Below are 25,053 nucleotides of genomic sequence, written 5' to 3'. Positions count from 1 at the left end.
AAACTACTTTATTTATATTACTTGGCCTTTTTCCTCTATCAATATGACCTAAACCCCACCATCCATCGGTGGATTGTTTTCCACCAGTACTTGTATCAGGAATGTCGAGCTGAAGAGTTGCACAAGATACACAAGGGCTGCAGCTGCTGGGGCAGTCCCTTTCTTGCACCCTCAGGATGGCAGCTCTGCTGGAAATGTTTGTAAATGTAAATGTAAAAAAAAGTTAACACTTCCCATGTATAAACTAAGTCTGTGTTGTATTTTATTTTGCCTGAGCTAATTCATCATTATCCAGATATACACTCAATATGGCCAATCTTCCCCAGACTTTATAAATATGATATAATAAGTACCCTTCAGGTTGTTACATGGTATTTTTAGTTAGGAGATGTTGCTAGCACTGCTGTGCACAACAAACAGACTGCAATGTTGTCTGACCACAAAAGCAGATTTGCCAAGTCTCAAAATACAGTGTTAACAAATCACCTTCTATTAAAACTAACGGTAAAAAGCTACCCCGATGCACTGGAAGCTCAGCAGCTGTGTGAATGATTGCCACTGTCTGTTTGAGGGAGGATGCACAAGCAGATAGAGAGGACGTGCTCCAGCAGTGGCTAAACCCTATGTGACCGGTATTTGTTTCCTCCCGCGAGTTATTTTCCACAGCAATTTTCTTCCAGTTGGACTCAAGACACACTAAGGCTTCAAACCCCACCCACCCCCATCAGGAAAAAAACTCCACTGCCTCTTATAAACAAATCAAATCACAAGACTTAAATCTGAAGTCTTACCTGGTCTGACAACTAGCTTTTCCATGGATTAGGCTGTTCCAGACTGTCAGGTTTTGCTATAAAAGTAAAGCAGTTTTTTCTTACAATTGTATACCTCTGTATCTATTTTACCTGCAGTGATCATGGCAAAGGCAACTGATCATAAAGCACAGTAATAAGTCTCACTTGCAGGAGCATATGAGCACATTTATTACAGCACACCTTAGAAGCTGCAGGGAGCAAGGACATTTGCGGCAAGTTGAAATGCAAGTTTTTCCTGTTCCCTGGTGACAAGTGAAGAACATGATGGCGCGCCCGCTGTTCGCTGTTGCACTTGTTAAATTTTTTGTATGAATAGCTGTCTTACTGAGATGAGAAATTTTCATTCCGTTCGTGGGTGTGATGAGAACCATCAGCTACAGATTCAGACATTCCTATAAATATACTTGAAGCACTTCTGATCCTGAAATGGTCCTCAGGTCCTCTGACCTAGTCAAAACTTTGTATCAGGCTACATGGTTAGACCCTTGTTTTCTGCTCCATACTGAAAGGAAGCTCATGTAAAGAACAGGCCTCAGCTAGTTGTTGACACAAATCCAAAATACTGGTCGTTTATAGGAAACGGAACTTGGCAACTTGGGTTTTTTTCATATTAGCTTTGGGGTTTTTTTTAGGGAAATGAGATCTATGCAGTTGCCTTATCTTGTACTGTCTTTCTTCCCATTTTCTTACCCCCAGCACTTTTTAAATCACAAGCTGAGTTCAGCCAAAATGGTATCAACCATAGCATGAGGTTCTTGATAAAAGCCTTTCTTTACTGTTTTGATAACCTGATTAACAGGCTCTTGGGTAAGGGCCAAATGCAGAGAGGCAGACATTGCTTCTCTCCTGTGGAGGTCACACAGTAAGACTGAGAGGGCAAAAATTCAAGAAAGTTTATTTTCTCTTTCTTCCCTCTGCCATAGCTAGAGAGGGCCGACCGCCTTGCAGACAGCTGTACACCATGGGGTCTGCTTGCTGCTGGGACCCTGTGTAGAAAAAGGTCCCAGTGATTCAGCTTTAAACATCTACATTATATTGGCCTTCACATCTGTGATCCTGCAGTCATCTCCTCGTGTAGTGGTGCTGCAGCACCAAATGGACCAAGCTCTGAGCAACCCATCCCACCCCAGAACTGCTCAGTTTTGGCAGGAGGTTGGACTCAAGACCCCCAGGGGGTCTGAAGAGGGGGGATTTAGGTTAGATATAAGGACGAAATTCTTCACTAAGAGTGGTGAGGCACTGGCACGGGTTGCCCAGAGAAGCTGCGGATGCCCCATTCCTGGAAGTGTTCAAGGCCAGGGTGGATGGAGCTTTGAGCAACCTGGTCTAGCAGGAGGTATCCCTGACCGTGGCAGGGGCATCAGAACTAGGTGATCTTTAAGGTTCCTTCCAACCCAAACCATTTTATGATAATTCTATGATTAAATGCTTGTGTACAGCAGGAGAACAGCATACTTGCAGCTTATTTTTGCTCAGGTGTTAGTTATGGGCTCTGTATGCTAAACAGATTAACCCTGATAACAAGCATTGGTGGTGGTCAGGATGTACTTCTTCCCCCAGTTCCTCCTGTGTGGGCTTTCAAAGAAGCACTAACCAACAGCGGCGCAAACAGACAGAGCTGCTATCTTAATGGCTCACATTAGTGGAACCACCCCAATAGCAGAAGTCCCTAATTTGTGCAAGGCCTTGGCATGATAATCACAACTAAGCAGAAGTATTTGCACAATCTCCAGTTATTATTTAATCCAACACCTAGGGCAAAACATCAGGCTATTGTCTTGCAAAAGTCCAGAGTGATGTCAAGGGCCGTAAAATTCCTTACATGAGCTTTCTCAATTCAGGCTCAGAAAAACACAAATAAAAACATGACTCATGTTCTGACAGAGCAGCCGAGTCTCATCCTCCACTTTGAGCAGCAGATGAGCAGGCATGTCCCTGCATATTACCATCCTTCTTGTCTTGATTAGGCAGGTTTCCTTCTAAAACAAAAGCTAATGATTTTGCTCACTACATGAGAAGTGAAAGCTGGAGTTTCTTTCTCCAGTCTTCTTCAAAACTTACCTCCAAAGAGTAGCCCTCAGGCAACAGGCACATCTCCTTGAAACACATGCAGACTGACAGAAGTACACACAAATTATAAATTCCTATATATTCCCCATAGTTAGCCAGTAAGCCTAGAAGTCTCGGGGGAGCTTGTTAAAAACACACAATTCCCCCCCCCCCCCAACCTGTGTGTGCAGGTACCCCCAGGAGAGCAGGGAGGAATATAAACAGAAAATTCACAGGTGTTTGGTCCTTGCATAGGCAGACAGCAAAGGGAAGCTCTTCCATCAGGGCAGCCAAAGTTCACACAGCCATCTCCCACCGCCATCCCTCCCTACACCCACGCAGTCTTTGTTTTCCTGGGGGTATTATGCTATTTAGCAGCATTTTGGTTGCTTCACCCAGCAGATCTTGGCATCACCTGGAGTTTCATCTGAGAGAAACTTAGCATGTACCTGGAAGTTGTTCCCACCAGAGGATTGGAGCCACACAGCAGAGGCTGTTGTAGAGAGCAACCTCTGGAGAACAAGTCCTCCTATCCCCAACTGAAACCAGACAAACTGCAGCTACCAGGCTCCTTTAATGCTGATGGCAACTAGCTCCCCTGACAAGCCATCTCCAGGAGAGGAGAAGCTCTAATTGGTGCTAATTGGTCAAAATTGCTTTCAGGTGTTACAGAGAAGTTGTCTGCTGACATCAAGCCAGCACTTCATGAACGTCAGGCAGACCTGATGGTTCATATTGGATCAACATACTATGAGATGATGTGGTAGTACAAAACAGACTGGAGTCAGGCATGGGCATGCAGGTCACCATTAGCCAGAGCATCTGGCAGAAACGTGCGTGCTTTTTCTTTACAAGCCTGGCTTTATGCCAGCTGCAGGAAAGCCAGCCAATACCCGGTCCATTACAGAGCCTACTGGTACAAGAGAAATCACCCCGCTTTTTTAGCATATTTAAAACATCTGATTGAGGGGTTTTTTTAGGAAGCAAACACTGTGTGTCATTACAGCCAAGAGCTATGAATCGGTTGAAGAGTCATGGTGTTAGGTTTACTGTGACATCAGAACATGGCTTCATCACAAATTGAGTCTCCTCAAGTCTTGTCTCAGATGTATCATCTATTTTCTAGAGTACCAAATTCAACATTTAAAAGGACTTTCAGTAAGAAAGGGTTATGCCAACAGAGGTCAGTGCATCACCATAACTCAGTCTTTCCTAATCTTAACTGGTAGATTATTTTTTTAATGAGAGGAATTATTTAAGAGGTATTTTAAGAGGAATCATCCTAGTCACTAGCTCATCCCAAGAACAATAATAGAATAATGAACAACAAAACTCCCTGTTTTTAAAGGAAAATAGAGAATTTTAGTGAACCTAGCATTTTTTTACATTAATTCCTCCTCCACCCCTCAACCACACACAAACATTTAAAGCAGATGCTGAAAATAAATGAGAAGCTCATAAAATTACCCTATGTAGGTTTATTAGAAAAGTCACTAATATGACTGGAAATGTACCTGTCAGTACATTCCACATAATGAAGAGAAACTACAGCTCACCTTAGGACATTGTCTTTACATCAACAAGCAACTGTATGTCAAAACGTGTAGCTGAAATGGATAAAGCTGTTTGTTAAGCAGGAAATCTAATTTCTGCCCTATTAAGAAACCCCTAGTGACAGATTGTAGAAAATAGGAACTCTTTCTTGTTGACCTGCCTCTTAAGGAAAATCAAGAACAAATTCCTAGCATAGCCACCTCAAAGCTGCCTTTGGCAGCTTTGGTGCCTGCTTGCTAGGCAGAGATCACCCACACTGCAGAGGTGAGCGGTAAGGACACAGAGCTGACTCAAGTTACTCCCACTCACTCCTGTGAAAGCGGGTGCAAACAGACCTCATTGACATTGGCGGGGTGGGAGGAGGATGGAGCAACAGCAGCAGCCAGAGGAGGAAAGATGGGGTCTGCAGGGCTTGCTATCAGCTTTCCTGGGCATTAATTTTTGCCTTCCCTTCTCTCAGCAGCTACTCCCACTATGTCCTATTACCAACCTCTACTTCAATCCCCATGTCGCCAGAACCCACCAGGTGTCAGTGGAGTAGGAGGCAGCATATGGGCCTCTCCAAATCTGCTAAAGATTTCTTAAGTAATCCTGCTTGTGCCTCAGTTACCCAAGAGTGGGGATGATAGCACTGATCTCTTTCCAGCTCTTCCAGGCAGACAGTCTTTGTGTATCTTTACCAAGTTTTCTCTAGCAGGGTATCATCTGTCCTTGGTGTTCCTCATACCAGCAGCAGTGTAAAGAACATCACGTGCTTCAGAGAGGCTTATTGATCATGAAAAATGAAGCTCTTATCAATCAAGGGGAAACAAATTGAGCAATGCCAGGCTCCAGCATCCCTTAACTGAGAGGACTCCTGTGCCAACCTACATAAACCTCCCCTTGAGAACAGAGCTTAGAGAAGTCCCCCAAGCACCCAAAAGGTAGAAGTGACCACTGTCACTACTTAGTTTTCCTGCCCAAAGGCACAGGCCTATGCCATCACCCAGTAATCTCCCAGGTCACATTCTAACCTTTCGGCCAATGCCACCTACATTTGAGAGAGAAGTCCAGGTCACCAGAACATTAAGGTGAGATTCAGCTCATCCAGCTCCACAGATACCTGCAGTGCAGGTGTCTACTGATGTCTAAGGATGTCCACAACCCAGCTAAGATGCCTTTTGCAAATTAAAAGGTGCAATTCACTAGCCTCGAGTAGACATCTAAAATCAGTCTGCTGAGTTACACCCTAGAGCTGCCTGTTTCCCACACAGTGAAGAACTTGTTTGTTTCAAAGCAATAACTTTCATTAAAGAGCACAAACAAGCTGTCTGGAGAAGCAGAAAGAGCCCTGGCCCAGGCAGAAGTCTGGCAGAGGGGACAAGAGCACACAGCCATGGACAGTCATCCCAGGAGCACTGCCGACAGAGTAATAAGTGATCCCACACCGGATCCACACAATTGTTCCAAAAGTACAACCTTTCCCAAACCAAGATAGCACAGTCAATTTTGTCCATAGTACTCTTTTTTTTTTTTTTGACAGAAACAGAAATTTATGCCAAATCACTCAAAAAACCCCACAACCCCACTGTACCAGAAAATATTAATACTACAGTACCATCTCAAGCTAATCTTCATGTTTTTCACTCATTTTCTCCACAGCAATATCCCAGGTCATCTGGAGCTTCCATCATTGGTTTGTAACTCCTAAGAGAAAGCAAATACCTACTTGAACCTTTCTGTACATGCATTGAAAAGATAATTTTATGTCATATTTCCAGTGATTGTGGCTGTACTGGCTTTCCTGAGTTCCCATCACATAAGCAAGTCCAAGCTGCTTCAAAGAAGCATGTACAAGTCCTGGGGGAGGATAGGGTAGAAAGAAGACTGAAGGGGGATCCAGGTACAGACAGAAAGCATGGCATAAGGCAGGACTGGAAAAAGTTAGTCTGCCATTTTCCTGCCACACAGCATCTGGCAAGGCATCCAGGAGATAGCTTAAAACCCACCTGTAGACCTTTGCAAATGGGGAAGAGTAGTAGGAGGAAAGCCACTGTAGTTGATTGGCTCACATATATGCAATTAATAGAAGGTCAATCTGTTATTTGACTTGCAATTTAAACAAAATACATAAATATCTGTAATGAAAAACAAGAAGGGATTTGAAAAAAACAGAGGGTGTTACAAATAGTTAATAAAACCTGGCCTTGGGAGAGTCATAAATAAATCAAGCTAGGGCACAAGATAATCTCAAGGAGAACCAAATGGTTAACGAGACCAAGCAGAAAATTCCTTGAACTATGTGTAAACTATCCTAACTGGCATACTACGAAGTCCACCCTCCAGCAAAGAAAGCCCCTTACCAACAAAGGCCCCTCCCCACAGAACATGCAGGGTGAAAAAAAGAATGTTGTATCTTTAAATGGTGACCGGGCTTGTAAGAACAAATGAGAATTAAGTGTGAATAAAGGTAATTGTGAACAATTGTTCAAAGTGTATAAAGTGGTTTACTATGGCTAGCTTTGTGGATTTACCATGCAGCCCCCATCTCTGTGCAGACATGCAACGAGTGGTCTCTTGGCTCTGAGTGTGAGATTGGCTTTTTGCCCAGTGGGTGAAGAACTCTGTGAGACCACACCACTAATCAGGCTTTCTAGCAGGAACAATATAGAAAGCTTCTGGGTCCATACACACCCTCATTTTCCTAGAGCAAAGTGAAATACTCTCAGGCAAGAGAATGCTTCCCAAGATACCCAGCATGCCAAAACAGAAACCAGCCCAGCACCTCATAACGCAGGCAAGGCTCCCCTTCTCTGCTCCAGATCAATGTTAAAGAAAATGTATTTTGAATTGAGAAATTTGAAGTGCTGAAGCTGCTAAATGGCAGAACCAGGCCTCGTCCCTTGTATAGCCCTAATCCAAGGCTGGTTTAAAACTTAGTCAAGTTGATCAGTAGGACAATAGAGAAACAATAGATGATCAATTTGTGTACACAGATGCTCACAGAAACACAGGTGTTTTTAGAAAAAATAGTATATGTGAATGGGAATTGCTTGTTCAAAGACTAAGTGTGCTTGAAGGATTGTGTGAGTTAAAGCAGGCAGAAAGAGTGATCCGAGGAGGACCTTGGAATCGAGGCAGAGACTGGAACTGAATAGATGAATCAAGTGGGACAGGGTCAGGTGATGGATTCACAGAACTGACAAGACTAAAGGAAACTTCTAAAAACTTCAGACACTGACTAATAATTTGATAAGTGTACATAAGCTGTGCTGTATCCCTTTGTTCTCTACCACTCACTGAGGTGGTGGTCCAGCTCTGAGTCATGATTAAAGCAAGTGCAGCGGTACCCACGTCTGTGTGAATTTTTCCTTTAACAACCAACCTCACACTCCTTGGCTTTCTTGTAGCTGGCCTGTCACTGCTCCAGATTCTTAATGTGACCGTGTTACCCCAGTGGCGTTGATGTGGGGATAACTCCATCATCGTCCAGTCCCACACCCTGCACTTACACTCCTCACCAAGTTAAATACAAACAGGTCCATTGTGTACCAGCCCAGCTTTTTGTGTCTGAGCTTTTTGAGTGTCTGATTTAAAAAAAAAAAAAAAAAAAGTATAGGTCTTTGCAAAAAGTATGGGAGAGAGCAGTGGCAGTTCAGCTTTTCTCCCACTGCTGTCTCCCTTTGGGTACAATAAACTATATAAAGCCCTGCAGAGGATGGAGCGAACATCTTCAGTTTTCTCTGACCCCTATGTGTCCCTCCAGGTACAATTTTTCCAGTTCAAGCTTTACTTCCACATTATGGAGCCCACCCTCCTGTCACTTGCCTTTTACCACACCTGCTAGCAACATGTTCTTCCCCTTTCTGTGCCTTCACCACATTTTGCTTTGTCATCACCTCAGCTTCCATGTTAAGTCTCACCTCTGATAAGTCTTTCTCTTTCCGTTCATCTTAAATTCTTCCAGTGTATCACTGCCATGATATCAGCTCTTTCCAAATGATACCACAGTCTTGACAGGGCATTCATCCGTATCTTCTCTTCCCCAACATGACTTGGGTACTGCTAAACACAGTTGAATACTTTTTTCTTTAAGACAGCAGCTGATGAGGATGAGGGACTTACACCTCCTCAGAGGTTATCACAGCTCAAGTGAGTCTTATTTGTGTGCAGGACGAGAACCTGACATCAACACCAACTTTTTTTTATTTTGAGGTTGTCAGTGCTGCACCATGCAGCACAAACAAACTCAATAAACCAGTACTTTCAGCAGCTCAAGCAATCTATCATCTTAGACAAAATAAATTAATCTACAGTTATTTCTGCCCTTCAGCCATTCTTTTGCAGACATCCAGTTCCTGCTCATATACCTCCCAAGGAGATACCTCTTGTTCCTGCAGCTGTTTTCCCAGTCAGACCCATCTGTTGACCAAAGTCACCCCACAGGTCACCCAGTAGTCCCGTTAATAGTTCATAGGGCAAGTAGCTTCTCATTTTCCAAGAGTATTTTCATGTGAATAGAGGTTCAAAGTTCAGTGTCTCTCTTTTGTGGGCTGTGCATTATTACCTCTGAAATCCCAGTACACATTGACACAGAGATAACAGCAAGAAGGTAGCAAAGATCTGGATTCAAAGTTATATTTTTGACACTGATGTGAGTATGCAGCATGATAGGGTCAAGTAAAAAAAAAAACAAACCAGCTATGCAAAGCCAGGTCATTTTAGCAGGGAAGCTACCTTCTTGTGTTGCCAGGGACCTATTTACCCACAGCAGGTAGCACTTGTGAACTTTTTATTTAAAGTCAGCTGTTTTGTGTCTGTCCCTTCCCTCATTAGCAAAGAGACAATCTTTACAGTTTCTCTTTATGATGAAGTAGATAATCACAACAAGAAACAGATAAACAAAGATTGCTAGAAAAATTATTATGTCTCCTTATCCAGGATTAAGAAACATTTTCACATCTTCTTTCCTGCCTGAAGTCCTAGGCACAACAGTAAAAGGCAGTGAAACAAACACTACATCCCTGTATTTGCCGGTTCCAGGCCTGTGAGAGCACGTGGGTGCAGCAGCAATGCCAGCACAGCCGTGATGTTTAACCAGCTTCACTCACATCCTGGCTGCACTTACGAGTATTTGGAGATCCTCGGTTTAGATTTAACAGGTTTTCTCAAAGACATGTCTTTTTGGGCAGGCAAGAAAAGGCAGATAGTTTGTCCCACAAGGATTAGAAAACACAGGGATCAAAATCTTCCCAGTTGAAAGCATACGCCCAACACACAGAAAAGCATGCGAGAGAAGTAAGATTTATCCAGCCTGGTATGGGTTAAATAATCATTAAACATAGCAAGTACTTAGGAAAGCTTATAAAAAGCAGGATGTACAGACCAATCCCTTACAAAGGAAGTCGGCTCCCATCGTCACCACTGTCTTATTGACAGGCTGTTTTACATTTTGCCTGTGATCGATGTTGGGGAGATACTCCATCAGCAGCTTACCCCTGGGCAGGCAGCGTCCTCCCTGCCATGCTTCTCACTGTGCAGGGCTGACCCACACCAACCACATGCTCAGTCATCCAGTAACCACCTCAGAGCGTATCCTCACCAAGGAATACAGACACCGTGTTGTTCCCTACACACACAAAGGGAATGAATCCAGTCCTATACCCCCTTCCTTGATGCCTTCGCCTGGCCTAAGGCAAAGGGTCTTTGCTTCATTTCAGTTAACAAGGCTGGAGAACAGTCCCACCATGGTTTTCAATCAACACCATTTTAGGAAGCAAAATCACAAAACAGCAACTTCTGAAATTGGAAAGAGAAGTAGTGGGCCTTTGGGTAACAGAGAGAAATTCACCTTCAAACCTTTCTTTAATTTGGGAAGCTGCGCTATGAGACATCCCAAAACGCTTGGACCTTGGAGTCTGAGTAGCACGCACAGTGTGTCCCTTTAGAGATGGAGGAAGGTGTGACTGGGGAATTACAAACCAGTGAGCCTGACCTGTGCGCCTGGGGAAGCTCTAGAAAAAAAACCGAGGGTATTAAGGATTTCTCAAGTGCAAATTGTTTCAAAATTATCTACTTTCCTTTTCTGGCAGAGCAAATAGCCTAGTGGGTAGGCAATTTTGTAAATAACTGGATATTTTTAATTAAATAAGGCATCTGCACACACTTCCTACATTATTTTTTTTAATTAAAGGTTAGGACACTTGACTTGCCTCCAAATGTCATGCCTTGCATTCCTCTCCAGGTGGGGTAAACAGGAAATCTTGCATAATTGTCAGGGCTCCTTATACCAGTTTGGTATTGACATGGTGCCAAATGGCATTTAACACCTTTACTCATAAGAACCTTCAGCAGCTTAATTACTATTGGAATTATGACTAGGAAAAAACCCAACAGCTCAATTGTTGAGCAAACATTAAAATTAACCGAACATTTTATTTCTCAGTTAGGTTGTCTTTCTGCAGCATTATGGACTCACCTCCCTTCCAGGGCAAGGTAGGAGTGAAGCAGAGTGACGGGCCAAGAGCCTTCATCCTGTTTTACTAATCATCTGGTCAAGTATCACAGGAGCAAAGTGTTTGCTAACGACCTAAAATAATCGTCTAGAATAAGTGTTCAAAAAGTACCTAACATGGATTTTACAGTAGACTTCAGGTAACTGCACTGAAATAAATGTACTTCAGAAAATTCTGTTCAGTGATCAAGTATATTCAATAGTGCTTAGTGAATAAATCTCCCTTCTTGCCCCCCCTGGATCTCACATTTCTTTCTGGACTATGGCCTGGTTCAACTGGGGGGGCCAAATATACCACCTAACCTTCCCCATGTTACATCCTCCTTCAAAACGGGTAGGACATCGTCCTGGGACATATGGTTTGGGCTGCCCTCTGCCTGATCAGAGCTCAGAACCAGATCTCCTGCTTGTCAGCTGGCCAGAAAGCTACCACATAAGAGAGTCGGATGTTATGAGCATTTTAAAAGAAAGCAAGCAACCCAGCCTGGTTCTTTCAAGACTGCTATGAGGGACCCCTGGCCAGGAGAAAGATGCTGGCTATGGAGAAAACAGCTAATTCTAGGGGCAATCTGCATACAGCCCCATGGAAAATAACACTTCTGCATGGCTAACCACAGTTTCTCTGCTCCTCCATGCATGGGTTATTGTGGGAGGTTATCCTCGTGAGGCATTGAATACTTACTCCCTGCTCATACTGTCTGAGGGCTTACTCAAGGCTTGAATAGCAGTGGTGGAAAGGCCAAATACCTCAGAGAAAGACACTGAAACCTAAGTCTGGTAAATGATGAGTATTATTGACTTCTTTGTAACATCACAAAGTGTCAGCGTTAAGGATCTGAATATGTATTATGTGCTGTCTTCCCAGGCAGTGAAAAGATAGCAAATTCAATGCAAAGGCTAGATTTCACTGGATATCTACAGGTCTCAAGCATTCTTAAATAATGAAAGGATCACAGAGGTTCAGTGAATCCAACATAGTGTTGGGTCATTATTTAAATAGCCTCTAAAAACACACCTCGACATTGTGCTTTCTGCAGCACCAAGGTATAATCAGCTCCTGCTCATGGAGAAATGAACTGAAGGTCACGGAGATGTAGGAGACAAAATAGCTTTGTCAGGGCCCAGGTTTGCACAAAGCCAAGGAAAAACTGAGAGACCCCCTCCACTGCACTCTTTAAGTTTTTCACAGACTCATCTGCCAGCATTTTCCAAAGTGCATTTCATTTACTTAGATGCAAGGTGCTATTTCTGCTCTATCTGCAGACCATCCAGTAGAAGCAATGAGAAGAGGTGAGCAACTTCTCCACTTCCATTGCTCATCCACTCAGGCTGGCCAGATTTTGGCCAGGACCTGGCTCACTGCAGGTATGCAGAGGCCTTCAGGAAACCCCCAAATTCAAAAGCTTTGATGTAGTCACTGGTGTGGGAGAAAGCCCTGTACAGTTTGGGCAAAGGGAGAAACATTGATAGGCCAGATTTTCATTCCCAGGGAAGAAAGAGCAGGTGAGGGTAATGCAGCGAGAAACCTGGGCAGATATATACAGCATTAAAGACAGGGACAAGGATTTCCAACTTAATACTGATCAATATGGACCACAAAGAGACAGCAGAAAGCTGGCAAAAAGTGAGATTAAGTAGAAAGAGAAGCTCAGGGGGAAGAGAAGAAAAAGAAAATCTGAAGGGAAAAAGGAGGAAAATACTTGAAACAGCAGAGGAAGAGCTTTATAAGAAGAGGAATAAGAAACCATGCATGCAGTAAGAAAATATGTAAAGCAAAGGGAAGTCCATGTGTATAGGTGCAAATATGACCCCGGACAGGACAACTCTAGGGAGCATCCATTTTTGGTATCAGGCCATCCTGGCAGCTCACAGCCTGTTTGTACTCGGACTGTGTGTGGTCACTCAGCATTTTCATGGTAATATCTGAATGCAGGGAAAAAAACAAACCGTAAGCATATTTTAGGTGTGATTGCATAATTTATTTTCAGCAGCATAAACCATGTTCTAAAGACAAGATGGAAGAATTTATGACAAGGCAAATGGAAACAGGCTAGCAAGGATGTAAAAAAAATAGAGTCTGGATACTACAAATAGGTCTGATCACCAAGAAAACACCTCAGGGGGAGTCCCACAGCAGAGGAGTAGTCCAGTTCAAGCCATCACTCTTACAATATTTATTAAAATCTGCCATGTCATTGCTGGTAAATCACTGTAACATGAAAAGACAAACCAGGAGTCAGGTTCTTCTTTGGGAACACACAACCTTGAAAATCCAGAGCTGGTCATCAGAAAGTTCAACAAAACTAAGCTCAGGCTTATGTAGGTTTATGGAAAGTCACAAAAGCTATCAAGGTGTAACACAGATTAACTTTACCTCTCTAACCTATTGCGTCAAGCCACAGGCCCACGGAAGAAAGAATATCTTCAATTCCAAACAAGCATGCTTTCAGTTTAGAAATCCTCACAGATAAATTCTGTAGTTCATTGGACTTCTGCTTGTCAGAGCTACTACAAGATGCAAGCATTTCTTCTTTGTTATTTAGTGTCAATGTTCAAGCAGCATAGAAATTCTGTGGGATCCCTTTCACACCCAGGCCTGTTATCTGTTTAAAAATTACAAAAATAAAAAAAGGAAACATCTCCAATTGAGTACAATGAAAACACTCAAATGTTGTACAACAAAAACCATAGCAACCTACCGCTACATGGAAGGTCTCCGGCTTCAAGAGGAGACCAAAATGAGTCATTACATGGAGTTCTTTAGAACTCTTTAAGACTAAGGTCTTTATTAGCACCACTCAATAATTTTGATAATTTACACATTATTTGTAGCCCTTACATGTTGTCCCTATCTCTGCATTGATGAAATCACTCATAGTAACTTTTAATGTGCTTTGCCCATGCAAGACAAATGTGAGTTTGGAAAATATAAATTCCCTTCTAGAACTGGAGAACTGAGGAACAGAGATAAAAAAAACAAAGCTCCTAAACTCTGCTGCTTGAGAAATCTATCAATTCTCAGCCATGAGAAATCTCCCCCAAACACTGCTTTCAACTATAAGGTCCCAGATCCCAGACTAGATCTCCAGCCCTGCTGGAACATGTCTTCATCCTATTGCCAAACTGATTACAGTCTGGGTTTGTTTGGTTTTTGTTTGAGTTTGTTTGGTTTTTTTCATTTCCACTCATTTACGACCCTTCCCTTTCCTGCTGTGGTCAGCTTTCAGGGAATGAGGGCAATTGCTCATTAAGAACTGCATTTTATTCTCCTGATGTACTTTTTGCTAATGGACTGAAAAATGAAGAGATAAACAAGTTTTGGATTCAAGAGCCCTGGACAAAAATGTAGATTATTAGTTTCTCAAAATGTAGCAACCACTTTTAACAAACTAAAAAAATCCCACAAGTTTTGGGATTCGGGTGCAAATTGGGTGAATTTAAGAATTTAATTTTTAAAGGAGCAACCTGTGCTGTAAACATCTAGATTTCTTGTCACAATTAAAAACTGAGAATTAAGGGAGTGAAATTTCCAAAACTGATGAAAATATAGGAAGAAATAGGAGCAAAACTCAAGTCCTGACAGTGTATTACAGAATATGTTATACAGGGCAGATCCAGATCCACTGGCTGCCTTCAGCCCCTGACTGGATATCAACTTCAGCTAACCAACATGTCAACACTATTACCAGCAATTTCTTCAAATCTTCCTTCCAAATGCACGAGCAGCTGTGCAAAAGCAGCTGTGCCTGGCCAGTGGACACGGAACGCATCTGGACCAGCACATCAGGCCAGTGGGATGAGTGAGGGCACCTCACTCTCAGAGCATGAGGCTTGGCAGGTCTGACATACAGAAAGAAAGGAAACGTGCTCACCTTGAAGATCTCTCCTGCGTGAGGTTCCTTGGCTAAGGTGGCCTCATCCAGTCCATCGTATGCAGAAGTCACATACATTTCTGAGTAGTCTTTTCCACCAAAGCAGCAAGAGGTGATCCTCGGAGTAGGCAGCCTCACGGTTTGGATTCTTTTTCCTGGGAAAAAATGTGCAATTGTTTCCTAATGTTCATTTTCTAGGAAACATATAAATATGAATGCAGTACTAGTGCACATGGCACAGATGTGGTATTTACTCAGAAGGCATCTCCCCTACAGACAGGGGCCATATGCTAAATGACAGTTTGTGGGGAAATCAAATTATTTCATCTGCCTCATGTCTAACTAGTTTTCAGCCTCTCCCCAATATCTGTGAGGCATCGCTTCCTTTTCTCACAATGAAGCAACACAGTATGAGAAGCCAGGAAAGGCAAAGACACCTGGCCTGGGATGGCTGTCATTCCCTAACAGCATTTCCCAGTTAAATGTTTCAACACTGAGAATTTTTTCTCCTTTAATTGCAAGTTTGTAGTATTTCTTGTAATAAATGTGCAGTGCTTTTTGTGGGATTTTAGTGGCATTATTAAGAAGAGGGTGTGGTGCATCAGCAGCCCACAGGAGCCAGGGTACCCGTGTAGAGGCAGCGCGGGGCTCACTCTTCATGTGATCAGGGTCTGGGCCAGTGATGCTCTCGACAACCCATGGGGCAGAACTGGGCAATAAATGACACCACCTCATCTCACCTTCAAGGCATTCCTCCTGGGTGCCTTTCCTCTTGCGTTCATGGCATGTAGCTGACACTCAATACACAGGTGCTGGCGGAGGCCTTACCTGTCTCTGGGTCTATGCGAATGACTCTCCCACCATCGATACAGGCCACCCAGAGCTTCCCTTCTGCATCTATGCACATCCCGTCGGGCATTTGCTCCTCCTTTTCTAGACGGTACAAAAGTTTTGGGCAGGCTGCAGGGAGAGTTACAGAGCTGGTGTTACATGGGCTGGTACCAGTTCTGTATCAGATCCCAGTCTAACATATTCCATGCTCTTGCAAACTGGTAAATTCACTTTCTGTGAGAAAAATGCACTGGAATATGTATATCATGTGCACATTTTGCAGATGTGTTAAAAGTCTAACTGAGCCTGGCAGAAGCAAGCCCCCAGCAGAGCCATTGCAGTTTGGGATTGTACTGAATTAGGGCTCCTGTTATTTTACCAAGGGAAAAGAACCTGTCCTTCCTGTTAACCCACTAGCTGCTTGTCATGCCACAACTGCTGCAAGAGCAGTGACTTTTCCTGCACTTCCATTGATCATTACAGCCTGGATTTCTTTTTATGAGCAACGCATCACACACATAATGACTTGGGTTTAAATGCTGGCAATAAGCAACTTCTGCCAGCTAAAGATCAAGAACTTTACTCTTTAATGGCCAAGAAAGCTACCAGTTTTGATTAAGCCTGGACACCAACTGCTGGCAGTCTAGGCGGCAGTGCAGATGGCTTGGTGGACACGTGCGCAGTCCGTGGACCAGTGCCCATGGGCAGAGGTCTGCTTGCTCTGACCCAGAGCTTTCTGGCCATTACACTACCCAAAAATAGCCAAGGCTAGGAAGTTCAAACTAGTTACATTTTTGTATTGGGGGGGGGGGGGGGGGGAAGTTGGACTAAATCTTCTTTAGAAGCCTTATATCCTGAAATTTATAGAAATATATTTTCTTAGCAATTGTAATCTGAGTGAATATAATTATTCTGTATGATATTCACCCATGATTACAAAGTCCACGCTAATTAGAGTGTGGATAACTGGCTAGCTGAAAAGGGTCACATAGACATAGTCCAGCTGGCTGGACAAAAATGCACATCGCTCTCAGCTTATCTGAAGTAAAGCAAAAATACACTATCCTTGGCTGTTCTTGTTACACAATAACAGGAAGATTTTGGTGGGAAAAGAATGTTGCAGGTGGGAACAGATAACTACAGAAGAGAAACTAGCGGCGGGCTTGGTATTTAGGCAACTAACCAATAATGAGCTTAACTTTTGTAATATGTATGAGCTAATTATAACAAGGCATAAAAGGTGACTGTAAGGGACAATAAACGAAGTCTGCTGATCACTCATATTGAGTGACTGTGTCTTCCCTCCGTCGCGACATTAGAGTACAAAGGCACTTCAGCCATTTAAATTTCCACGGAGTATAACAGATCGATATAGCTCCAAAATATTTCATAGAGTTTTGAAATGGGTTTGCACCCATTTCGCTTGCACCTGAATTTTCCTTTTTGCAGATACAATAAAAGATGTTTGTCCAGAAAATGAATTTAAGTGAAATTTGCCAAACATCTGAAGGCAATTTTAATTTCAGAATTGGGAAAACTTAGTCACAAGGATAACTTCATTCTTTAAATATATTTCTGTGATATACATGCATGCATATTCTGTATTTGTATTTATGGAGCTAGTACAATCAAAGCTTTCCAGTAGATGGCACTCAAGAATAAATAGCATCCTATAAATTAATTTTCACCCTGCAGTACAGATGACTTCTTCCCTGCAACTCCTTGAACGGGTCTAATATGATTATTTATCCAGATTAAAGTAAATGAAGGATTGTCAAAACTTTGTTCACCTGGTGTGTAACTATATTTGAGAAAAATCACAATCAGCCTGCTGACAAGCTGTAACCAGAAGATATGAGATCTGTCAAATAAATCACTGCATCTTACATGCCCAGGTCTCACTGCAGAAAGAGTAAGAGTCATCAAACTTGTCACCAAATTTAGAAGAGCATGTGTACCAATCTTTCCAGTGTGCACATCATAGCTGAAGGCATGCACAGCATATGCCAGGCTGTCAATGTGAAAGAAGGTCCTGTGGTCCAGGGACCAGTCCAGACCATTGGAGATGTCCACCTGGTCTAACTGTTTTATTACTGAATGGTCAGGGAAAAGGGTATAGAGAGCGCCTTGCCGGCTCGCTCGGACCCCTGGTGCCGTCTCTTCAGCCATTGTACCTGAAATGGAAATGGGAGCACTGGTTAGAAAGTAGAAGCTTGCTCCTCGTGCTTGATTAAAAACCTCCTCTAAGTGTTACTAAGAGGTCCTAGGGAGAAAGGGACTAACCCGGTCTTATCAGATTGATGAGAAGGAGGAAAAGGAGCCGAACAGGAGCAGCTGTGTCCCGCAGAGGTGATGCTGACTGATGAAAGGATGAGCTTCTGCATTGCTGTTTGAGTCATAGACACCAAAGACCCAAAGGAGCACCACGATGCACCAGGGGCCGAGGTTCTGCTCACAGCAAAAGCCAAGATGCAGGCAAGCATCATGTGCTCTTTTTGTTGTTGCTCCTCATAGGCTACTTTCATCATTTAAATGGGCTGTTACCTTAAAATACAGGTGCTGTAAAGCACACTCATCTCAGAAGCAAGTGGAGAATGCCACAGAAGTGAGATTTTTTTCTCAAGGAATTTATGCCTCAGTGTTAACCCCGTTAGGTATTTCCTGATTCTCTCTCCTCTGGAGAGAGCTCTGCAGTGATGGGATGGGAAGCACTCAAGGAGGACATTACACCTTCTTTTAAGTATGACAGACTGCTTCTGTTGGTCTCCCCTTTCAGAAGCCCTCAGGAGCTTATTTTACAATGCTTGGCCAAAACCCCTGTTAAAAGCATTGATCCTCCATGCACAGCTGGGAATGGGTGTGCAAAGCAGGTTTTTCTCTCTTATTCTTGCCCTTAACTCCAGTGACACGTTATCCCTCAAGCATAATCATGAGTCAAATGAATTTCCTGACTTTTGGCAAATTTGAAATAGTAAGAAAAGGCTGGTTGGCAAAACAAATACAGAGCCATTTTCATTCCCATCAGTCGCTCTCCACTTCCAGCTTGGATTGCTATGCTTGGCTCATCATTTATATGACAAAAAGCACAGGGGCACCCTGGCTGCGTTGCAACCAGCGGGAAAAGTTCCTCTTGCCTTCAGGATGCCAAGGATCTCTCACCACATCCCTGTTTCCCATGGGCTAATCAGGGGAGGCTGTACCTGAACAGTGCAACCCGCAGCTCATCATCTACTCTAGGAGCTGTATCCTCCTCTATACCTCCAAAAACCTTCCTGTCTACATGTCTACCTTCACCTGCTTTTCACTTTCTGTGGAGGGAGATGTTTGAAAAACACCATCTTCCAAGTAGAAGGGGAGCCTTCCGCCAGATGACCCTTGTCCACAGCCTCTATCTTCATTATAAGTCAGAGGATGCGGCCAGCATCTCTTGTCCTCCCCATTGGGCAGTAACTGAGCAGAGGGTTTACAAGATAGCTCATGCTCACGACAGTGGTTTTTGCAGGGAAGTCAACAGAGGAATTGAGAACATGGAATAAAATGCACTATATAAAACACACGGTAATTAGTTCCTCTTTGCTCTTGGGGAAATTTCTGCCAGAAACTTACCAGCAAAAAACCTCCCCTTTGGATCCACTTTCCCATCATTGAACCTGTTGTTGGGCTTATCCTGCTCAAGCTCAAGGATGGTGGTGACCACCTGGGTGTCCCAGTCCAGAAAGGCAAACCTGGTTCCCAGGGCGATGACATAGCCCCCGCACTGTCGCAGTGCCACTGAGCCGACACGGGCATCTGAGGGCAAGAGGGAACAGGAGATGGTGGGCAGCTCCAGGGCCATCAGCCAGCCCTACCCCTCCCCACCTCACCGAGGTCACCTGGGTTTGATTGGGACATCCCTGACCCAGGACAGGCTTAGCTGATGCTAAGATCCTTCTCCCCTGAGATCGTTAGCACATCTCGCTGGCTTTACAGTCCCCGGATCCTTCCATCATCTGGGCAGACACAGCCATTAGGACTGCACCTTTTCCTCTGCAGGTCCCAAAGGAAACATGCCTTCCCACTGGGGCTCAGCAAGGGCAACATGGCCCTCCACACCTCAGCATGGTCCCCTCTGCTCAGCTGGCTTAGGCCACACTGTGCTTAGCAACACGTCAATGAAGGACAGGGCATGTGGCCCCATGGAACATAAGGGAGACCACCATGCCGCAGGATTCCTACTGGGAGGGATGGGCAGGGGCAGGCAGAGAAGACTCCCAGGATGAGGTGGTGAGTACGGACCCTTACCCACAGACACACTCTGCACCTCATTGGTGACTGGGCTCCAGCGGCAAACTTTCTGTGAGTTAATGTCTACGTAGATGAGCGCGCTCTCCCGTTCTTCCCAGACGGGGCACTCTCCCATCCTGTTCTTCTCCTTCACAACAGATTCAATTTTGATGGAGGAGGACATGGTCTGAGGGGAAGAGAGTTGACAACGGATTTAAAGAAAAGCTCTTGTGTGGATTTTTTATGCCTGTGATGCTTAAAAGCAGGGTTTGTAAATGGAAAACCCTCTAAATCCCACATGATGGAGTAATTTAAGAGGCTTCATGGCTGGAACTCAGCTTGAAGTGCCAAGGCTTCTCCTTAGCAAACCTTTCCTAGGTGAGAGGCTTTAAGCCAGAGCTGCTGATGAGGAACTTGCCTCCAGGCAAGGGAGCGCTGGGACAGGGCCCTGAGCTGGCACCAAGCTGTTGGCTGGGGATCGGTGATCCCAAGGGCCCCCCAGACCATGGGGAGGGACTGGCAGGCAGCAGCACCAATGAGCCAGAAGCCTTTTTGTGGAAAAATGAGGCTCTGCCTTATTAACACAGATGCATTGATGTGCTCCACAGGAAGACATGCATGCACCCACAATACCGACTGCAGTTTGCCACCGAGGCCACCAAAGACCGAGTGCCTGTTCCCGCACAGAGTCAGCGTGCATATGCAAACACTGGAGATGGCTCCTGCCTTTCATGCTCCTGCGTTTCATCTTCGCTGCCCCCCTCACTGCCCCAGCCACGGCTCCAACCCCTGCTGCAAACTCCGAACTTCACCCTGTGCCAGGCTGCAGGGTGTGATTATCCCGGCTGCTACTCCGGGGGTGAAGCCACCCGTCTGTGAAGCTCCCAGCCCAGGTGCCTGCTCCTGCCAGGGGTGTCCGTGCCCCGGCTGCCCCGTACCCCCATCCCTGCCGCAGCAGGGTGCCTGTGAGGACACTGGCCACTCTGCCACCACCCCGGCACAGGGTGCCCAGTCCCTAACACTTGTGTTCAGAGCCCGTTGATGGCCTCCAAAATGGGTAGCTGGGCCCCAGGGCCTGCCCTGCCCCAGCTGCGGTGCGAGCAATACCCTCCGCCATTCAGCTCCTGCAGGAGAAAGGGGCCTACTCGACGCCTCAGTCACCGCTAATGGAGACACTGCTGCTGCTGCTGCTGCTGCTGCTGCTGCTGCTGCTGCTGCTGCTGCGGCTGCAGCTGCGCTGCGGCACCCACCAGCCTCAGCACATTTTTTCCACAGATCACAGAGATATTTCTTGGGAAGCAGCCAGTCCCTGACATAACACTATTCCTACAGATTAGTGTCTTCAAGCGGGCATTGTTTCTTGGTAGGTGAGCTGGTGATAAGGTTTACAGATAATTAATTAGCACTAATATGCTTCTAAGTATGTGGGAAGAGCCAGTCATCACTCTGAGTGGAAACAACAGGGCTGGAGACCCCTATCTTCCCTGCTCCCCAGCCCCAGACATGCATGATAAGGAGTCACCCTGCCAAGGTAAGGTCCAAACAACCCATTTATCAGGTATACCCTTCCCCCTTCCAAGAAAAATGGCCAGGAGAGGCCGGGCAGTGAGTTGCTCCCCTCAGGCAAACAGCATCAATCTAAAGTGTAAATAAGGATACGCAACGAGGTGCCAGTAAAACCTCCTAAAACCTGTTAAGCCATGCTTAAGCTGGAGGAGTGAGTTTCTCTTGGGTTAAAGCCTTATGTCATGTGGCTGCTGTATTTGGGACCCGAGGCTTGGAGATGCATGCTGACTTTATTGTATCATGGTCTGGGAAACTCAGACCTGCTCACCCCCATGGGGAAACGTGGTTCGGCAGCAGCCCAGCATCCACACAGCTCCCACAGAGGCAGAAATTCTCCAGATCTGCAACAGTCGGCGTGCATTTCTCTCATCAGTTGTTTCATTGACCTAAATGAGCGTTACTAAACCTTTCTCTTCCCACCAACTCCCATTTCACTTACCGCCCTTCTCCAGGTTCTGCAGCAACAAAACTGGGGCCTGGCATGTAAGCCATGGTGAAATACTGATTCACAGACCCATCCCGCACACCACGTAAAGAGTACGCAATCACGCCATTACCAGCTGTTTCACAAGGCACAGGCAGGGGAGAAACCAACCTGCCTGCACCAGCTGCCTGCTTACCCCTCTCGCGCCCACCTCCATGATACTGCGGAGACCTGCCCCGTCCCACAGAGCCTCAGCACGTGTCTGCCTTCCCCAGGTGTACATCCAGCCTCAGCATCTCTCCCCCCCACCAAAGAAATAGGCCCCGTGTGTCCCTCCAGCTGTGGGGTTTTATTCAAACAGCTGAATATTTTGTCTTAAATTGCCCTGTTTTGAAGAGGGCAACTAGAAGGAAAGATCTGTGCCTTGCTGGCTGAGGTTTCACTAACTTTTACAAGCAGCTGAAAATGGAGGCTCTTAGCAGGAAGGTTTGTCCAACCCTAAAAGGCAGCACTGCCCTCCGAAAGCATCCCCACAAACTGGCAGCGATGCAGCCCCCAGTTCCCTCTGTGCCAGGTGGTCCACCTCCTGCTGCACCCTCCCTGCGGCACTCCATGGAACTACGCAGCAGCAGCATTTCACAGAATACAGCGGCTCAGAGGGAAAAATGAGGAAACGACTGCAAAAAGCCTCGTTCAAAACACCACGTTTGGCTTCATCACTCCCCAGGCCTCCTGCCACCTGGCACCTTTTTGTGCAGCACTTCACACCCTGCTTGGTGCAGCACTGATCCATCAGAGATAAGCATGCAGGGGAAAAAAGAGCAACTCCAAGCAGAAAGCACAAAATCCTGATGTATTCTCCCCAGATAAAATCCCTGCAGACAAAAACATCACGTTCACCCTGCCTATATCCTCTCTGCAGTATTTTGTTGGTGTTCTAGCCTCCTGGACTTGTGCCTAAACTCCTTATGGAGACTAAGAGGTTGACGGGTGTCCCTGAAACATTTTCCAAGTTAAACTGTTATCAGAATAACAAGCTATCAGAATTTGAAGACTGTAAGAAAAATTTCCTATTAGGAATCAAAAACTAATGTAAAAACATCCAGTCTGCTCTAAAACCCAAAAATCTCTTTCTGGTAGCTATTTAAAAACAGCCTTTCTAAACCTCAGTTACATCCCTTTTCAAACGATCTGGACAAAACCTGGTCATTTCAGTACCCCTAAGATACAGGTAAAATACAAACGAATGACTGGCCTTAAAAGGTTTCTTTGCTGTTTCTCTCCCTCTCTCCCCCCTGCAAGCACACATAATTTCATTTTTAATTTTAAGCTGAAGCTTTGAATAAGCAGGCAGACAGCTAAAGCTTTTAATGTGCGTACAGTGAAATAACTGTCTGCATAAACCAAGGGATTTTAAGAACCCTTTTGCCTCAGTCAAACAGCTGAATATTTATATCAAGCTGGAGGACGCCTATGCAAAACTTTGCAGTTCATCACATCAACACACCTGCTGAGGAAAATATTGCAAGACCTGGGTTGGTATCCCTTTTCCAGCGCTGGTCCAATGAGTCCGGCTGCTGTTTTCAGCGACAATTAAAAACATGCAATAGTTGATGTTATCTGCACCGAGCAGGTAGCCTTTCACATTTTGTATTCAGTCAGCAGTCACATGAATGATGAGGCATGGACCAAAGCCCTTCTGAATGGTCTGGTTTGTGGTGCCAGCTGGTGCCAGCAGCAGAACATGTGATGGGGAAAACCCTTGCTCAGTTATTTTTCTCATTTCATGAGAGTGGGAGAGGGAAACTGAGACATTGCACCATTCTGTCACCCTGAGGGCTAGCCCAGTCTTCCCAAATTTAGGTGCAGATGAACATCTCAGGTGATAAAAAGGGGAGGTTAATAAAAGATGCAGGGGAGGGTTTTGTAGTACCAGTCACTTTGAATGATAAGGAAAAAAATATTCTTGTGATTAAGGCATACTAGCATCATTAAGGCTTGGCTCCTTTTCCCCGCTGTGCCACAGCCTGCTTGGGTGCCGAAGTCACCTGCTCTCCTCACAGGGCTCCTCGCCTCGAATATGCAAAGCCTGAATCCTGCCTTGGCAGAGAGCTGCAGCACGCCCCAGGAAGGGCTTTGGCCACAGAGCCTTGGCAATTGCCACGGATGCTGCAGGACAGCAATATCTTCTTTGGCTTTGAAGACTTCTATTTTTTCCTTCTTCAGTATTTGCGACTTTCGTCTGTGGTTAAAAGAAGACACCAAGTGCCTTCTCCTACCCAGCCCTGCTCAGCAGAGGCAGGTGATGGTGGGTCCCCCCTGTGGCTGGTCCAGCAAGGTGGGGGCAGGGCAGGCTTACCATGGGGACAGTCCAAGCCAGGTGGTGAGCTAAAGTGACCACCAGCATTTTAGTGGCAGGGCGCCTCCCCCAGTCCTGCATGCTGCAGCAAAGCAGGGAGAGGCAGGAGGCAGGTGGCTGCTAGCAGGCACTGCCCTCACCACACTCAGCAGGGGCAGAAGCCACCTGGGAGGAATCAGACCCAATCCAACAGGCAAGAGCAATGCATTTCTTTACTTGTGCAAAACTTCAATGAACATTTTAATTTGATGTTCAAATGATTCACAGGATGAACATTTTTCCCAATTAAGCAAATAGCCGAGACAGACCTAGTATTAATCCTATCATAGTCACCATTGATCCACATTTAGAGATTAAAAAATTACAGCCTTAAGCCAGAGACTAATTCAAACATTTCTAGCAAAAAAGCTGGCAATATTTCCAAGCCAAACTCCTGCCAAGGTCACTGCATTACAAGCAAAGTGCTTGTGGGCACCCTGAGGACTCTCCTCAGCCTTCCTTGGCCTCCCAGCCCAAGCTGTCAGCTCCATCTCATTTCAGCACAAACCTTCTGTCTCTGCTTGCTCTCACAGATCTTTTCACATTACTCTCTGCTTTCCTTCTTTTAAACTAAATGATAACTTTGAAGGGAGGTTCATGTAGAATAATATACTTTTTTTTCACAGCATTTTCAGCTGCAAGACATTCAAAAGGAAAATTCTGGTTTGCAATCATTTTAACTGCTTCCATTTAAAAAGAAAATGACTGGTTCTCAAGTGCAGGAGAGAAAAAAAAAAGTAATCTTTTTTTCTGCAAAATACTTCCCAAAGCATTTTTTCTAAAGCAATTTC

At 44.9% G+C, this 25,053-nt stretch overlaps 1 protein-coding gene across 1 annotated transcript; it reads right to left on the bottom strand.

Annotated features, from left to right (window-relative positions):
• Positions 1 to 13,058: 13,058 nt before the first annotated feature.
• LOC130144585 (regucalcin-like) lies at positions 13,059 to 23,546 on the bottom strand. Its single transcript, XM_056328533.1, has 7 exons — positions 23,372 to 23,546; positions 19,893 to 20,061; positions 19,218 to 19,400; positions 17,570 to 17,785; positions 15,609 to 15,740; positions 14,781 to 14,935; positions 13,059 to 13,511 (listed from the first exon to the last, which is right to left on the bottom strand). The coding sequence occupies exons 1-7, from the start codon at positions 23,465 to 23,467 to the stop codon at positions 13,461 to 13,463; spliced, it is 1,002 nt and encodes a 333-aa protein (XP_056184508.1). The 5' UTR covers positions 23,468 to 23,546; the 3' UTR covers positions 13,059 to 13,460.
• Between the last annotated feature and the right edge of the window lie 1,507 nt (positions 23,547 to 25,053).

Source organism: Falco biarmicus, chromosome 2 (genome assembly GCF_023638135.1).
Source record: "Falco biarmicus isolate bFalBia1 chromosome 2, bFalBia1.pri, whole genome shotgun sequence".
NCBI lineage: Eukaryota > Metazoa > Chordata > Aves > Falconiformes > Falconidae > Falco > Falco biarmicus.
The sequence above is the reverse complement of the archived record's forward strand: the minus strand, read 5'-3'. Positions and strand labels throughout refer to the sequence as shown.

Bases quoted from the DNA above. Each gene is read 5' to 3' on its own strand.
- LOC130144585 (XM_056328533.1), bottom strand. From the start codon at position 23,467: ATGTTTTTAATTGTCGCTGAAAACAGCAGCCGGACTCATTGGACCAGC. The intron at 20,062-23,371 runs GTGTGTTGATGT...TCTTCCCCTCAG, and splicing joins TGCAATATTTTCCTCAGCAG to ACCATGTCCTCCTCCATCAA. The intron at 14,936-15,608 runs GTAAGGCCTCCG...ATTTTTTCCCAG, and splicing joins TCGCATAGACCCAGAGACAG to GAAAAAGAATCCAAACCGTG.